Here is an 18,135-nt window from a genome sequence, read left to right on the forward strand (position 1 = left end):
GATGAAGGAAGTTCTGAGGGTAGTTTGGGGTGATCTAGATGACAGCAATGGAAATGAGACTCCTTCCTTATTGCCATTAGATTCAATGCACAAAGGAGGTTCCAGCATACCAGTGAAAACAGCAATCCGTGCAGAGATTCATGTTCAAGGGGCAATCAAGATCCCTGAGCAGGGCTGACAAAGCACACCGGTCCACATGCTAGTGGACTGTTACACGAAAGTAATGGCACAACGCTGAAAACAAAGTGACTCAGCATCACTCCAGCTCCCAGAAGGCAGCAGGACTTGACCTGCTGGAGTTCAGCTAAGTTCACAACCTTGCAGTGACTTCTGTAAATCAGTGCCACAGCTGAGTGCAACCCAGACAGGTCCAATCCACTGCAATTACAAAAGCAACTACAAGATCAGAAGAGACTGACACTTTATCCCATTATTTTAAGGAGTATTAGAAATCAAACTCAAAGCCACAAAGAGAAAAACCAAGACCTAAGCTCAAGGCAGAAGTACACCACAGCTACTCAGCGTGCAGGCCCAGGGCCGCACGATGGATGGATACTGCAGATAGGTTTTATTTCTTTCTAGGGCAGACTTGACCTTAATCCAACTTGAATTAGTTCATAATACTTCCAGAGGACACAGGCAGACCTGTCCAAGAAACTGCTATCCAGTGTAATCACCACAGCTACTCCAACACTTTTTAAAGCAAGAGTGGAAGGAAATTCAGACAGTGAAAATGGGGCAATTGCAATTTACTTGCTTGTTGTAAAATTTTATATTATACACAATTTAGTGCAAGCCATGCTTTATTGGAGACAGGGGTCATGAGCTAAAAAAACTGTGGTGAGAGGCTCACAGCAGCAGAGCCAGAGGTCCAGCTCCTACCAGTCCAGAGCATCAGCACTGGCACAGCCTAGATGATGAGGAGCACTCCAGGTCAGCCTCTTGGTCCTAGGACTCAGTGTAACGGTACGGTCCTACAAAGACAACTTTATTGGGCCTCATGGGTCAGAGGGACAGCAGAAGGTAGGCAGTAGCTCACTAAAATCACAGAGGTGGTGAGACTGATACTGATCTCTTCACAGCTCTGTGCAGTCAGCCTGCTGGAAGGGGCACTGTGGCCAGGTGCCCTGCATTTAATGCAGACACCTAAGGCAAAGACATTATGGAGTGTCTGCATACACTCAAAAAGCAAGAACCTTGAAACAGAAGAATCTGACGGTAGAAGAGAGGTCATTAGCTAGCTATCAACAGGAATTTTTCATTACAGTGAGAACCAGAATACAGATATTGCCTACTTCTCAGGAAGCACTGCTGCTGCATTGTCTATTGCTAGGACCATGGGGGCTTGCACCCTGCACCATAGGACTTCCTGCTGAGGAGGCTAGGCTGGCAGAAGCTCCTTGCTGCCACAGATTTAAAAAAAAAATCATCTCATTTGAACTCTCACCTTCCCTATGCAGCAACATATTGACATTCCCAGTTACAGCTAGATTCTTTGCAAGCAGAGAAGTATCGACACAGCTTTGCCTTCAGCTTTGACTCCTCCCTGCATCCAGAGGAGCACACGTACCAACCAAATGAGGGGTCTCCCACACAATCTCAGTGGCCAGGCTGGGCCAGAAGATGGAGGTGTGCTCTCCTCACATCACCTCCATGCCTTCCGCATAGAGGACCCAGTCAAGTCCCTTAGCTACACGCTTCCTTCCATCAATGTCTTTGCAAGTGTCTTCATTCCATGAGCCCTATAGGACTGTTCTCTCAATTTTCTGTTACTGAATCCCTCCCCTCCACAACTTTGTCTTCCAGTGTTTCTGTTAACCCTTCTCTGTCTTGCTATGATTTCAAGTCTACAAGCACCATCAGTTACACAGCTACCCACAGCACTCTTATTTCCCTTTTGCTCTGTCAAAATATTTATTCCCTTCATCCTTTTCACCGTCCAAATTAGAGTTGTTTTTTATTTTGCCTCCTTCCTCGCAGTCATGCTTCTCACCAGATTTTCGGCCTGACCAACCATGATACCAATTCCCATTTCACTATGTACTGCAAGATAACTAACAAAAACCCTGTCACCAGACTAACAACATTCACGATACACTTTTCTCTTCTACCGTGGCAAGCCAGGGAATACACAGGTCTGACTTGGCTGGTCTCTGTCATGAGTACTTGAACAACCTGTGTGCAGCACTCCAGGAGACACATATCACATGGATGGGTGCATGCATGCCCACATCGGGAATGCTAATAGGAACAATTGTTTGAAAGAAGGAAAAGTGCTTCTCCATTTTAACAGAAACCCACGCCTGCAATCCCAGTTGCCTTGTCACCACCTTTGACTCATTCCTCAATCCCTCCCCTCCTCCAGCCTCCATTTCTCTCTGCGCAGAATCTCAATTGCTTATGAGAAAATTACAGAATGACATAACTTCTTCCATCCTTCCAGTCCCCTTTTGCAATTCCTCCCATCACATACAGAAGAATCTTGCCAATCCTTCTAAGCTTTCTACCTGCCCCAACAATTTTGTCCTTATTTCTTTTGTGCCAATTTTCAGTCCTTGTCATGTGTCAGCACACCTTTGTGTGCTCCTCTTTTTCCTCTCACAATACAAACACGCATTACGTTCTTACGTCTCTAAATTCCTCAGATGCTCTGGACCACAGTTTGAATGTGTAGGGTGAAAAGGGAAAATATATTCACCATGACCTTGTTCTTCTGCCCAACCTTCTTCCCAGCTCTCAAACTGCACCATGTGAACCAGCACTCATTTTTCTTTCCTGACAAATGCAGTTTAGATCCTCTCCAGCCTACCTTCTATCTCTCAAATCCTCCTAAAGCTGCTCTGTTTTCAGTGACTACTCCCTGGTCAAAGCTCAGAACTGGTTTTCTAACCATCATCTTCCCTGTCGTAGCAAAGATGGTAACATTTTTGATTTTTGAGTTGCTCCTCTCTTGGCTTCTGTGAATGACTTCTATCACTACCACCCCCAAATTTGCTTAAGGAAACAAATGAGCAATTACGAACATCACCAAAACTTCTTCCACGCCAAGCTCTGTGCTTGCTGCCAGCTCTCAAGTTATCTAATTGGTCATAAGCCACAGCTACATACACTCTCCCACCAACTGCTGCAAAAACAGGTGGGTTGAAGCAGCTTGATACAGCTGAAATTGTATATACTTTCAGGCAGTGCTGAGGAGTGGCAGAGTAAGCCAAAGCAATGATACTACGGTTGCAGGAAAACTACCACTGCAGAATCTAATAGCAAGCAACAGTCTTTGATATGTATACCCTAAACGAGAACAGATTGACGCATTGCTCAGTTACCAAAAACTCCAGGATAAAAAGCAGAAAGATCCAATGATACAATCCAATCTACCCGGGAAAGGGAGCTAGAGATCAATACACACCATCCTTATCACATCTCTTATATGACATACAACTATGTTGCCATAGTAAGAGCTTCCTCCATCTTTATGCAATGGTTGCTATAAAAATGTCTGAGGATAGTCATTAGTGGACGCAGCAAATCTGGCTCAAGGTTTGCTTCCCCCCCATGTAAAACACACAAAGCAAAAATCATGACTATTCTCTTCACAGATAAAAGTCAAATGCAGCAGGTCACTGAGACAACCTACAACCCCACTCTGGCGTGACAGATCACACTGGTTCTCTGCCTTCTCTCCGCACTCTCAAGTGGGGGTTAATTTTTTTTTTTTTAATTAAAAAAAGCAATGAGCTGTGCGAAAATACTTTTTAAGCTAAATGAGCTTTACCACCCACAAAAAGACATGTCCCCAAGGGGCCCTCACCGCCCACAAGATGATGAGCACTTCTGTAAAATCTTACCCCTTCTGATACAATGGTATCTCGAAATTCATCACTTTAACAATGCACACAAAAGGAATCAGCACGCACTCTTCACTTTTAAGATCATCTCTCCTCAAGCTACACATCTCACCTTTCTGAATCTTAAAGAAAGCTTTAGTTTCCCAGCCACCAAAACATGAAAAGACAAGGACAGCCTCTATCAGCAAATACTATGATACAAGCTTTCTCATATTCAGTGTTCACAGCTTAAGAAATGATGCAAATAGCTAGCGGGACCTCCTGCACTAGGACCACTGAGGATGTCCAGTTGATACTCCTGCACAGACCAGGAGATGTGGGACCAGTACCATGCTCATAAACATCCCCTTGAGCTCAGGTAACAACTTTGCTAGTTTAAGCACTCCATGTACTGAAAAAAAGCCACACCACACCGGTTTTAACAATTAATTACCACAAGGTAGATGGTGAACTTTATACAGCAGGACCTTAAAAAATAAATTTAAAAAACAACTTCGCCATGACCAAACATCTGCCATTTGTTTCCAGTCTAAATTGGTCTGGCATAAGCTTCTGCATCTTTTTATTCCTTTTGTCTGTTAAAGGGTGCTCTCAGAAATCTTTCCCCCGCTTAGATATATCTAGACCAATGAAGTAAAAACTTCTACCTACTACTTCTTTGATTGGCTAAGTACATTAGCTTCTGTCACTCTATATTTGAAGTTTTCATCATCAGACTATTCTCCTCTATCAACTTTGAGCCCTTCTAAAGTGCAGACACAAAAGTTGCATGTGCATTTGCAGACCATCCGAAACTACGTTACTAAGATCATATAAAAAGGTAACAACAGTTTCATGCTCTGGTATTGCTTGCTTTATGTAAGGTCTTAGATCTATATCTATGTCATCATAAGAATTCACGTTCCCTTGGTTCACATGCAATTCCCCCTCCCAAAAACATTTTCAGAGTCAATACTTTTCCCAGAACAAGACTTCACACCCTGCAAATGTGATACACAACTTGTCTCAAGGCACCTAACCTCACACGGGGCTGTGATAACACTCACCCATTTACTCATTCCATCGCTTAGATCATCACGGGGAATGAAACAACTGCAGGAAAGATCTGTCCTCCAAACAAACAGATGGAGATTGCCTCTGTCACGCTCCATGTTTTAGTGTCTGCAGTCAGAAATGGATTGATGCAAGATCCCAAAGTCCTGGTTCTTTGAAAGGCTGGCAGCAATAGACCAGTACATGAACTATAGGCTACTAACCATGCTTAACAGCTGGCTTGTTTGAAGCACATTTTGCCTCTGGCCCAGGGTCATTCCATAGAAATGGCTTGCTTTAGCTCCCAAATTGCATAATTCAGGGCTTTGAGTACCACGCTGTTCCTGTTTGAGATGTGCCTCCACAAATAAACATGTGTAGTGGGTTTACATGGCAAGGTTTTGGTAGCAGGGAGCCACAGGGGTGGCTTCTGTGAGAAGGATCTAGAAGCTGTCCCATGTTAGGTGAGGGCCCCACTGCTGACCAGAGCTGAGCCAGTAAGTGATGTTGTTTTGCACCTCTGTGAGAACATATTTAAGACAGGGGGAAAAAAAAAAAAAAAAAAAACCCTACGCCACACAGCAGCTGGGAGAGTGAGAGGAGTGAGGAAGAGCCTTGCAGGCACCAAGGTAGTGAAGAAGGAAGGGGACAGGTGCTCCAGGTGCCGGAGCAGAAGTCCCCTATGGCCTGTGGTGAGGACCATGGTGAAGCAGGCTGTCCCCCTGCAGCCCATGGAGTACCACGGTGGAGCAGGGTTCCACGCTGCAGCCCATGGAGGAGACCACGGTGGAACAGGTGGACCTGCACCGACGGAGACTGCGGCCTGTGGAAGACCCCTGCCAGAGCAGATTCCGGGTCGGACCTGTAGTCCGTGGAGAGGAGACCATGCAGGAGCAGGTGACCTGGCAGGAGCTGCTGCCCGTGGGGGATCCAGGTTGGAGCAGTTCGCTCCTGAGGGATGGACCCCGTGGTATGGACCCATATCTGGAGCAGTTCTTGAAGAGCTGCTGCCTGTAAGCAGCCCATGCCGGATCAGTTCAGCATGGACTGCATCCCGTGGGAGGGACCCCACAGCACAGGGGACGAGAGTGATCAAGAAGGAGTGGTGGAGAAGAAGCACTATAGACTGACCATAACCCCCATTCCCCCGTGCCGCTCGGGGGGAGGAGGTGGAAGAGGGTGGACAGGGGGGAAGGTGCTTTTAGTTTCTTTCCTTTGTTTCTCACTTCTCTAGCTTGATAGTAATAAGCAATAAATCTTACTATCTCCCCATGCCGAGTCTGTTTTGCCCGTCACGATAATTACTGTGCGATCTCCTCGTCCTTATCTCAACCTTTGAGCCCTTTTCATCGTATTTTCTCCCCATTCCTATTTGAGGAGGGGAAATGAGAGAGCGGTTGTGGTGGAGCTTGGCCACCCATCCGAGTAAAACCACCACAACATGGAGGCCTGCGTGCCAGGGCTGGGAACAGCCACTGTGCAGTCACATCCCTCATCTCTTCCGGGAAACAATCATCGTAATCATCCTTCTAACAGAATAGCACAAGTGTCATCAGTACTTCAGGGCTCTGCATTTGGGACCTCTTAACCCTTTAATAGGATTTTGTCATGTGGAGGATGGGGAAGGACAAAGTCATACACATTTTCCGTAGCAGAAGCTGCTCTCATGGGGCAGCATAACCAAGGGCACCACATCAAAAACATCTCCACAACTCCTGAAATGCAGCCAGTCACAGACAACATCTGTCACACTTGAGTAAATGCAGATCTTCCCAACCAGTGCTAATCTCAGCGCAGTCACATTTCCAGATACTAGCCAAAATTCCCCTGACACCTAAGGCTTCATCAAGCATATCCTGTAAAACAAGTGGTCTGTACTCACTCTGACTGGAAAAGTTGGACTTGTTCTAATCTACACTTGCAAATAAAGTTATAAATTATGCTCGTAACATACAGCAGCTAATCCACGCTTTTTCTACGGACACTTACACTATGTAAGCAGGTGATTGAAGGGTTTTTGGCTTTTCAGTTAAGCTTACCAAAAGGAAGTGAAAAGGAGAGACTCTTGGCACAAAATGAGGATCTTCATAGCAAGCCAGTAACAAAGCATTCTCCAGTAACATCTGCTCTCAGACAAACCTTAGAAGAGCCATTTCTGCAGTAACAGGCACCACAAGGTTTTACAACAGGCTCAGCAAACTATCCCAACACGTGCAGCTAGAAGCAGCTGCACTTTCTGCTTCTGTTGAAACTCCATTCTCACCTACAGTGAACCTAAACAATTTCTCTGCTCCTGAGCTCTCAAATCAGAGAATCCCTGAAGGTCAGGGATGGAAGAGACCTCTGGAGATCATCTAGTCCAACCTTCCTGGTCAATGCAGGCTGAATTACTTGGCACTACCACTCTGCCAAGCAGTATTTAACCTCTGGAAGCAAGGTATAACAACAAAGGAACACGCTCCATACAAACTAGACAGCTGCTGCTTTTCCTTCTCTCCAAGTTCCTTCTTTCTTAGTTTCTTATCCCACCCCTGCTGCTTTCATTTCATCCCTTCTGCTCCTCTTCTAGATATTCTCTCTGCACCCTGCTGTCAGGGCAGGATGTAAGCAGCCTAATTTTATGCATCTAAAGGTACCCACAATAGAAAGGTACTCTTCCCAAGCTCCTTATATAATCAGTGATAAATAGACTGGCAGCTCCAATATAAGATTCAGAGCACCTAAGTTCAGCTACTTTCAGATGATGAATCAGAGCAAAAGCCTCTCTAACTATATAGGAAGCTTAGCCTCCCAAGTCAGATGCCCAAAAAATTATAGTGTAAATACCCCCCACAGTGTATATAGCTGTGGATTCTTATTTCCAGTTGACTCACTTTCCCTCTCAATTAACACATTCCCAGACTTAACAGATTGAGGTGAACTGCAGGTTGAGCTACAACAGCATAAAGGGAAGAACAGAACAAAAAGGACTGAGCAAGAGCAAGCTTTAAAACACTAATAGCAGTATTTTGACTCTTCAGTTGCATCTTTACTGCGCAATATTTAAGAGGCATTTTGACCATCTCCAGCACTCAGGTGTGAAGAGGCAGCTCTTACTGTATAAAGACACTGATAAACAAATACATTACTACAAGATAATTAGTTAGAAATTAAACTGGTTTTGGAGATTCTACACAAGCCTTGAGTGCTCTGGTCTCTAGAATCAAACAGGGGCATCTTATAAAGGTTCTCTCCTAAAATGATTATCCTTTTTGTTCTGATGTGAGTTCATTCCCCTCTGCCCTTCAATCTCTAGGGCTCTGTGTTCTTAATGCCCCAATCAAAGACTTCAGACTGGATCTGTTCACAGCTGACAACAAAAGTCTCTGTGCCCACGAGCACCTTTGCTGCTAAATGGAAGAAGCAAGTAAACAGAGACATTGAGCAAGCAGGGCATTACAAGCAGACAGCCAGATTAATGTTCTTCCATTCCAGCAGCTGAAGTACCCTGACACTTTCTTGCTGCCTATGCTTTCTGTATGCGACAGTATACAGCAGAAGTGGACATCAAAATGAGGATGAGTAACTGCACAGATTCTCACTGTGGAATTTGACATTTTGGATGGGAGGGAAAGGCTAACTGGAAACAACACACAACCTTTTTTATCACATTAATGCATATTAATAGCTTTCTTCAACACTACCTACCATGCCCTTTCAGGAGATGTCTAGCTAGTCAGAACTAGATCCCCTTCTGCTCAGAGCAGCATTTACCTGCACCAAAACCAATGCCACCAGCTTGGGAATTTCTGTGGGGTCCTTGCACAGGACTAGTATTTCCAAAGAGAGATGGCCTGGGGGTCACCCAAATGCTAATGATATCAACTACCTTTCAGCCTTCATTGAGCCAATGACACAGATTACAGGATGACACAAATTACTGCATGAGAAAAGGAGCAGCTGGACTGCCAATTAAAGCACAAAACCAGCAAGAACAAGTTCACAAGTGTCTTGCAATACAAGGAGAAATGAAAGGCTAGGTGTACTATAAAGACAGACCTGCTAGGGAGAACATAGCATCTGTGGATCAGCTATATGACCCCTACATAGCCACGAAAACTTACATACTACCAGTTGGTTTCTATTTTTTTTTTCTTAAATGAAAACAAACTGATTCCAACATTCTGCAAGAGGGATTTCATTTGAAGAATGTTTACCAAGAAGCTCACTTTCTGACCAATCATAATGTGGTATTGCCTTGTAGCCACTGCTGCAGAATCTGTAAAGTAGAAGTCAACGATGGATGTAATACTAAGATACAGTTAACTCACGGCTGTCCATCATTGGCTTTTCGCTGTTAGCTTGCTTTTCTGCCTCTTCATTTAAGGCATCTACATTAATTTGGATTAGCATCTTGATCTAATCCTTGTCTTACAGGCAAATCTGTAGGGCAATACAGTCAATGAACATACCTGCGTGGCTGGCTCTCTATGCACTGTATATCTGTTGGGTACTGCTTAATACGAAAAGATGCAAACTTTTGAGTCACCTCATTCTCTGTTCTCTCCATAGCCTACCTCATCAGTCACTAAACTACATAAGAAGCTTAAAACACATCTCAGTTTCTTTTGTGACTGGAAGTGCTATAGATACCTGTCACCTTCATGACAGGCTTGAGAATTGTTTGTAATTTTTGTGGAAGTACAGCCTCTCGTGCAGAAACATAAAGAAGAGAGGCTGTAGTGCCGAACTGTGAATGCATGAACTAGCTACAGTAGGGAGTGGAAAGTGTGCCTTTGTGGAAAAGGGGCACAAGCCTTCCCAAAGGAAGTGAACTACATACCTGCTAATAGGAAAAACAAGGGAACAGGGAAAGGAGGGATGCCTGCTGACCTTTTGGAATTCTTGAGTCTTCTATTTCTGTCCTACCTTGTACAGTTCTGCATCACTGCAAGCACATTTGAAGGGTGAAGGCATCTCAGAGCAGAATTCACAGCTCACTATGACACTTGGAAGCGACAGAACAGCGTTAGGTCAAGGAGACTTGAACCATGGGAGAAATTCACACCTGTGATACCAGAGGAACTGGCGAATCTGCCTGGTTTTGTTTCTAAGGCAACCAAAGCAGCCTCTCATCACAACCACTTTCATCATTTGAGCAGAAGTGAATTCTGGGCTAATTCTAGTAGCAGCAGCAACCAATAGCCTTTCCAGTTATAGATACTGGAGACTCATCAACATCCATTTTAACTGGCCTTGGGTTAGAGCCACTGACTTGTATATAAACAAGTGAGCCCTTAACAAAACTACAGTGGTAACAGACTGGGAACATGCACCAGGAGGCATCATAGCTAGTGGGTCTGGTTTATAAATTTGACTGGTGGAAGGTCATCACCCTAATCCTTATTAGGAAAACTATCAAGCTCTCAAATAAGTCTTCCTGTCACAGAAGGACATTTATCCACCATCTTAGCTAGTTTTTAGCTAGTTTTTTATCTCAATGAAACTTCAAATGCTCTAGCAATTGTTAGTAGTTCCTGGCAGAAGTACAGAAACAAGAAGCTGAGGTCCTACCTCACTTGAAGATGCATGATCTGGAATTCTCTCTGGAATTATCCCAGAATAATGGGATAGCTCATGTGATTTTGGGAAAACATCAAACATCACCTGGACATTACACTTGGAAGTCCAACATCCCAAAGCAAAGGCAGGCTGTCAACATTCCAATGTTACTGAATTTAAGACGACTGAGTCCTAGTTTCACCTATAGCCTCAGCCCTATTCCAGTGTAAGGAATAAACATCACAATCAGAATTACATAGCTTTGTTTGCAACTTAAGTAGAGATGTCCAAAGCTGTAATATTACCCCTCCTGTAGCAAGTAATATGCTGAATAGGTGTAAGCTGTGGAAAAACCTGTAATAAAGCTTTTTTTTTTTTTTTGAAAACACCTAAGCATTCTGTCTCTAGTCTAATTCTACTGCCCTGAAATAGCAAGGCAACCACTATACAACTGTAACACAACTAAACGTAAAGTGTTGTATCATTCAGCCCTTAAGCCATGCTGAGTCTGGATCTCCCCACGAGGTAGAGGACTTTGAGCAACAGTGATGAATTGCATTTGAACAGATAAAATCTGGTGGCAGAGCCAGAGCAGACACACAATCTATGTCCATGCAAGGAAAAATATTTTACTTGCTGAGATGCACATCACCGCAAGATGCCTATTAAACCAAAGCAAGGTGAGACTGAAGCATTTCCAGTAAACTTGCATATGATGGTCTCCTGCTGAGTAACAGGAACATAACAAACTGGTATCTGTGTCAACTTTTAAGGCTTCCTGCAAATGTTCCTTGGCAAACACTGATTTTATTCCCCTGAGCTTGCACTGAACTGAAACCAAAACCTTCTTTGTTCTACTATACCACCACCAGCAAGTTTTTGTCCACCCTGAACTAGTTGGATAATTACTACAAAGCCTAAAGGAAAAAGCTCATACAGGTGAACAAGAGGTCAGAAGCACTTCAGTGGGAACGAAGGGAATTTTTTGGATTATATTTACTCATTTTTAATAATGTATTAAAACCTACATTTGTCTACTACTAGAAGACAAACATGCACAGCTTGGCCCTCAAATTATGTTGTAAGTGTCCTGCTCACAGTGTGACTTAGGACAAAAAAATTTGCAAAGAAAACTGTGGGCAGAAGTACTCAGCCTCAAGAAAAAAAAGCAGGAGGTGGTGGTAAACAATACATAGCTGCGTGTTCCTTGATCCAGAGTCAGGCATGTTACAAGGCTGAACTCTGCAGCAGTACTAAATCCCATCAAGAAAGGTGTAACCTCATCCCACAGAACAGCTCTTTGGTCTCTCCTAGGAAGCACAAGTGCCTACAAGGAAAAAAAATAGAAAATAAAAAAACACACTCTGCTGGCTAGACTAGAAGACACAGTCCCAAGATGCTGAATTCCACTCCATGCAATTGGCCAATTCTATCTGATGAGAATGCCAAAATGCATTTATTGCTTTCACCAACTTTTTTTTAAATATATATTTTTAATTTGACTAGTTTTCACATTATGGATGTTTCCTTGGAGGCCATAACCCCATCACTTATGGCAGTTCAACAAGGAGAGGACAATCCAGAGGGCACCTTACAGCCCACACCACCAAGAGCTTCAGAAGAGCTGCCAAATGAGCTCCCAGTTTTTTTGACGAGTCTTGAAATAAAGGGGGAATGCTGAAGACTGAAAAATATGCTAGTGTTATACCAGTATTTTAAAAGGTTGAAATAGGATGAGACGTGTCAGTCTTGTCATCCTGACATTGATTCCAGACAAAATAATGAAAAAGCTGATATGAGACTCAGTTAATAAAGGAGGACAATGTAATTACTGCCAATCAACATAGACTTTACAGGAAAATATAACTTGTCAAACTACCAACACTTTTTGGTGTGATTACAAGTTTGAATGCTAAAGGTAACAATGTTGATGTAATAAATATTCGCACAATGTCTTACCTGGTGCCACAAAGTACAGCAATGCAGCATACAGTATCAGCTAACTGTTCGGTCTACACTGAACCAGTACACCAGTAGACGAGATGGGCAGGATGCTACTGGGACTCGGTTTTGTTCCAATGCTACATGCAAATTAGGCTGCTGGCACGCAGATTATCTGTCTGTCGTGTTGACTAGTATCGCTTCATTTCCTCTGCCCTGAACTCCCACCTGCTTTATCCATCTGTTGTCACCTTTCCTTACCTTCACCTGGAAGTGCTTTGGAGCAGGCATAGTTGCACATCCCTGACCTGTACAAAGCAATCTCTAACCCTGACCTAAGCCCCGCCTGACATCTCAGAGCCCTGCCATACTAACAAAGCCATGTTGCCAAATCTACACTGTTGTACTAGCCCATCTGCTTAGATAATTCATTTTTGGTGGCTCATTAAAACAGATTGCTCTACAAGTTTATTCACAAGACACTCTTACCTAGCATGGAGGTATTGTCTGTAACAGTTGCATGAGAACAACACTTAAATAATGCAAAGTTATTCATACAAAGCAGAAATCTGAAAGTATGTACAAAACTTGACAGCAAGAGCTTTGACATTAAGAAATTCAGTCAGCACACTACGAAGTAAATAACAAACCCTTAAGATCTGTCTGCTTCTTTTATTTCCTCTCCTCATACAGCAATAAATGGGGCAAGGGACAGGAGAAGTGTAATCAATTCCTTATTTCTCTCCAAACAACAGCTGTCACTGATACATGACCACAGAAGTCTATTGTCCATTTAAGCAAGCTGTCAGGTTAGGAATATGTTTTTTGGCACCTTTTTCTCAAATCCTGTAGAGGTTGCATAAGAAATGCACTTGGCATTTGTGCATTTAAAACATAACTCAGAAGTGACAGCCTGGATATACAGTAGGATGAAACAATTTAAGGCGCTCAGGCTTAGATTAGCCTGTATTAAGTGGAAGATGACTGATTTTTCCTCAGCCAAGGCTGGCAACCTCACCCATAAATGCCAGGCCAGGGGTTAAAGTACTTTTGAGCTTGCGTAGATGTTTTTCCACTATGGTAGTAAAGAAAGAAGCGTTGGCAGAGGCTAACTGAAAAGAAGGCATACTATCAGCACTGCAACCTTCAACAGCTCCAAAACAAAACATCAAAAATGCCAATGCTGCCAACTGACCTAACGAACACAAGGAATTCTCTATTCCACAACTGCTACCTCATTTTCCAGTTCTCATCCTTCACACCTCCACCTAATATTTACATCTTCAAGTTTCCTGTTTTCTGTAACACATTAACACGTTTTTGAATGCAAGTGCAAAACATTTTCAAAGCTGAAAACCTAAGTAACAGACTAAAACAAACAATGTTGAAACAAAATTATGACAAGGAACTGCTGCATTAATATTAAAATAATTAATTCTCCTAAAGTCAATAAAGCCTCTATTGTGGAATCCCATTCATTTCCAGTGTGAAGAATCATAACAGGAGCCAACAACCTTTTCTTAAGTATGTTCAGCACAGTGCCATACAGAAAAGATAGGTGATGTCAGTTGGAAGCCTCATGACTGTAACTTCTGTCATCTCTTGTTAATCTTGGCGTACATACAACAAACAGAAAATACGCATTTTGGGGCTCAAATTCCTTAAAAGGTGTAAGGAGAAAACACCAGGATGTTTCCCAGCCACTAAGGAATAGGATAACTGTGAGGAAGGCTGGAAGAGGGTTGGAGTCAGGTGTCTCCTGTAAAGCTGGGCCACAGAAAAGATCTGCAGTGTTGCCTGGCAGCAAGTAATTATCTGCCAGTGTGCTGTTTCCACGTGCCAACAACCAAAGCCCACACAGGCAGCAAGCATGGGAAAGTACATGCGTCAGCTAAAGCTTCAGGCTAGTTCCACTGCTTCCTAAGAAAAAAAGCGGAGGTGCTTTGGAGCCTAGCCTTTGGTTAATCTATTTGCTATTACTGCAACAAGGTCTATGAACCATACATGCACTCAGACAAAACGTCCAGAGACGCAAAAATCCAGGAGATGCTTCTGGCACTTAAAAGCCAGAAATCAAAGACAAGAGAACTGTCATCCTAAATGAGCCATGCAAAAACAACAACAGCTCCACCCCAGAATGTTTAGGAAATACCCAACAGAGGCTGATGAGAGCAGGTTAGATAAATCCTGTCCAAAATGGTTGGTCGTGCTTTAGGATACAGAAAAGGGTCTCATAGACTCTCGAGAGACCTTACAGCAGTCCTCTGAGTGATGTTCCTGTGACGGCTTACAAAAAGGAAAGCAGCACATCCCAACCTAACTGTCCATGCCTCTTCCCTCATTCTCCCCCAAGCTCCAAAATGACTCCCCCCTGCACTGGGATTAATTACAGAGCAACTCAGACCCAGACAAAAAAGCACCCTCAAAAATCATGTTATCCAAAGCCATTTCATTCATGAACTGCCAGAGTGCCGTAACTCCTGTTCCCTCCTTCGTGTCCCCTCCCGCCTCCGCCTGCCCTTTAAGGCTCCTGAATGCCTGTGCACTGTATGTGGTGGCAGCCTAGTTTTAATACGCACTTATTAAGATCCTAATTGAATCCCACATTGCCTTGTGTGCATCTTGCCAGCCAGAACACGAACAAGGCACCCTATAATTCAATTAGAAGGACCTGCAGCAAGCTTATCATTAGCCTGTCAGGTTGTTAAGTAAAAGACATCTAGGAATAGGGGAGAATGCTAAACAAAGGGAGAACTGTTAACAGCACCCCTCCCCAATTCATGCTGAGACTCCCATATACTTGCTTGAAATATGGAATCTGCCAAGCACTTGAATGACAGCTTATCACATCACCCTAACAGGCCTTTCTTTTGTTTCAGGAGACTTAAAAAGCATCTCCAAAACTGGAATTAGTCTTGTCCCAGTCAGTTCTCTTCTGCACAGATTCACAGGAAAAACACCACTAATATACACAACAACTGCAAACAAAGAAAACTCATTACCTGCCAAAACCCTGTTGACAGAGGAATGGGTGGCCAAACCAGGCTGTCCCCTTTCATGGAAAATCCCAGCATAAGGCAAGTACTCTGGCAACAAGAAGCGTCTGCAAAACAAAGAGAGTAAATTTACATGGGGAAAAAGCATCCCAGTATGCTACAAGCCCTGGACAGCAACTACAATTACTTTGAGGAAACCTGACTGAATTCCACCAGACTATACAGGGAAGACTGGGCTCCTTTGCTTAGCCAGTCACTTCATGGCTTCAAAGGAGTGGCAAATTACAGATTAGATCCTCCTCTGATCAATGTGGCTGTGAAGTCACCATTAAACAAATCCTTTACCTCCCACAATAGTTTTCTAATCTCAAACCAGCAGGTCTTACTAAGAATCTCCCATCAGATTCTTTTCTCCTATTCTGCCTTCACACTGTAGCTCCATCACGCACACAAGAACCACCAAGACCATGCTGTGCTTCAAAATGACACAGGGTGAGCTGATCATGCTAACATGCCACCTCTGGGGTTCCAGATACTGCAAACCAAGAAAAACAGCAGCCTTGTGCAAGAAAGGAAATCCATCTGAAAGTACCATAGAGCTGTACTGCAACTGGTACCTCAAGGATTTTCATACCCTTATACTGTTAGGTGTACAAGCCTTACCTTGGGACAAAGCGCCCCAGAGACGGTGCAGACATACGGGCATTACGGGGAGCTCGGTGCCTAGATCGGTCTCCATTGTCCCTTCAACAAAAGAAAAACAAAAAAAATATTGCACATTAAAAATACTATACAATGTAACATTATCCAGAAAAAACAACAAAAAAACCCACACAGATAATGTCAACTACTCCTCTTGATTGAGTTTTAATGTTTCTCTTGCATAAGTCATATGCTTATGTTCCAAATTCATGCAACTTACTCTACCAAAAACTCCTGATAGGTTTGCATGCAGGTAGCCTAACATACACTTACCTCATTGTTTGAGGGTGCCTCAAAAGTATTGACAAAATCAGTTAATAAATTAGTGTCAGTACCCAAGCAAATAAACCAGAAACCTTACAATTTGGACTGTGAGAGAAAAAGCAAGCATGCCATAGTCCTGACAAAAACTTTCTGCTAGTCAAAGAGATCTGCTAAGTTTCGTTTGTTCATTTCCAGGAATGTTGGCAAAGGAACATCATCTGCAAACCACCCTTTTGAACTCCCTCCTTCAAGGTCCAGGTTAAGTGCCATTACAGCCTAAGGTATATCTCGTCTTTCACAAGCTTTTCCAGCGAAATCAGGAATGTTAGGTGATGATATCAGACAAAACCATAGCTTCTCAAAAACCTCTCATTCCGTTTCACAATAAACAGCTGTGCCCTGGGGGAGGTGAAAGGGTCTAGCATCTGTCTTCCTACAGTAGACACGGGAAAGCCTTCTTCCCCAGGACAGTGCAACACTGAATAGGTTACCCAGAGTGCCTCTGGAATTGCCAACCTCGGAAGTCTCAAGCCAGAGCTAGACAAAGCTGACATGGCTGACAATCTGATTTTGGCAATAGCAACTCCACATCAAGCAGGAGACCAGACTGAAAAACCTCCAAGAAGCAAAATTCATGGTACCACATTCATAGGTCACAGAAGATCTGTAATTATACAGCCCAAAAACTGCAAGGAAAATATTGAAACTACATCACTAACTCAAGCCCTGAAACAGATCTCTGCAAAGATTTACTCCATCCAGAAATTTGTGTGACCTTGCACAAGCAGAAAGTCTGTTGTCCCTGGATTCTAGATCTCTATCTGACTGCAGCTCTACTTGCCTCCTTCCCAGGCAGCTGTGGGGAGAATGTTACTTGCAGAGCCTTAGAATCACTAGAAAACTAAATATTTGTTACGCAACACATCAGCAGCACATTCCTAATCAACTCCAGCAAGCTGTGCTTGTCATCAGGTTTGGTTTTTTTTTGTTGTTGGTGGTTTTGCTGCTGTGTGGTGGTTTTTTTTGGTGGTGGTGTCCCCCCCCGCTTCCTTTTCGAGTCTGAGAGCAAAAGACATGCACCGAGAAGAAAATCCATTGCATGATTGTTTCCCACACACTTCAGGAACCAGGAACACAAGAGCAGAGGTTGCTCTGCAAAGTTCATTAGCATTTCAAGCTATTTCACCAAAATCTAACCTGAATCAAAGCTAAAAGCTTCCATTTCTCCTCCCACTGCAGACACAGCATTTGCAGTTGACAGCCAAAGCTGCACCTTTCCCTGAGGTTTCTGTGAAGCCAACAGGGTTCCTGAAATTAGCAAAGTAAAGGCTGCTGCTCTTCTTTTGTCACTCCACCCTATTAGGGAACAGATCAGTAACAGAAGAAATACTGAAATGTCAAGTGCTGACATATCAACTCTTCCTGATAAAAGAGAAAAGGCCAAAGGGGAAAAGAAGTGTCATGTTCGAGATCCCACCACACACATTAAGAACCAGTGAAAGTCAGACAAGAAATATATATATATTTTTTAATGAGTTCACATCACAGTTTTTTAAACTATGCTGATATGCAACCCTGGGAGAACAGAAACAAAATGGTTTTCAAGGTTTACATTTGCTTTGGACATTTATTAGAATTAGAAGATGCTTTTGAAAGGGATAAATAATGACAATAGGAACAAAAATAGGACTACACCCTGCAGAATTACCCATTTAAAGAGAATCTCTACAGCAGTTTTCAAAAGGAATGAGGAATTAGCTCTAGCAGACAGACAAAAAAGGTAAGGTGCAAACTCTCCCATAGCACAAATCAAG

The 18,135-nt window shown here is 43.2% G+C and overlaps 1 protein-coding gene across 7 annotated transcripts in view; it reads right to left on the reverse strand.

Moving 5' to 3' along the window:
• Window positions 1-18,135, reverse strand: part of AMBRA1 (autophagy and beclin 1 regulator 1) — a 130,593-nt gene that overhangs the window by 62,388 nt on the left and 50,070 nt on the right. For all 7 annotated transcript variants that reach the window (XM_050711045.1, XM_035539684.2, XM_050711047.1 and 4 more), the window contains 2 exons: window positions 16,019-16,099; window positions 15,362-15,462 (listed from right to left, as the gene is read on the reverse strand). In XM_050711045.1, coding sequence (XP_050567002.1) covers window positions 15,362-15,462; window positions 16,019-16,099 — 182 coding nt within the window. The remainder of the gene's footprint in view (window positions 1-15,361; window positions 15,463-16,018; window positions 16,100-18,135) is intronic.

The sequence above is a fragment of the Cygnus atratus genome, chromosome 5, assembly GCF_013377495.2.
Source record: "Cygnus atratus isolate AKBS03 ecotype Queensland, Australia chromosome 5, CAtr_DNAZoo_HiC_assembly, whole genome shotgun sequence".
NCBI lineage: Eukaryota > Metazoa > Chordata > Aves > Anseriformes > Anatidae > Cygnus > Cygnus atratus.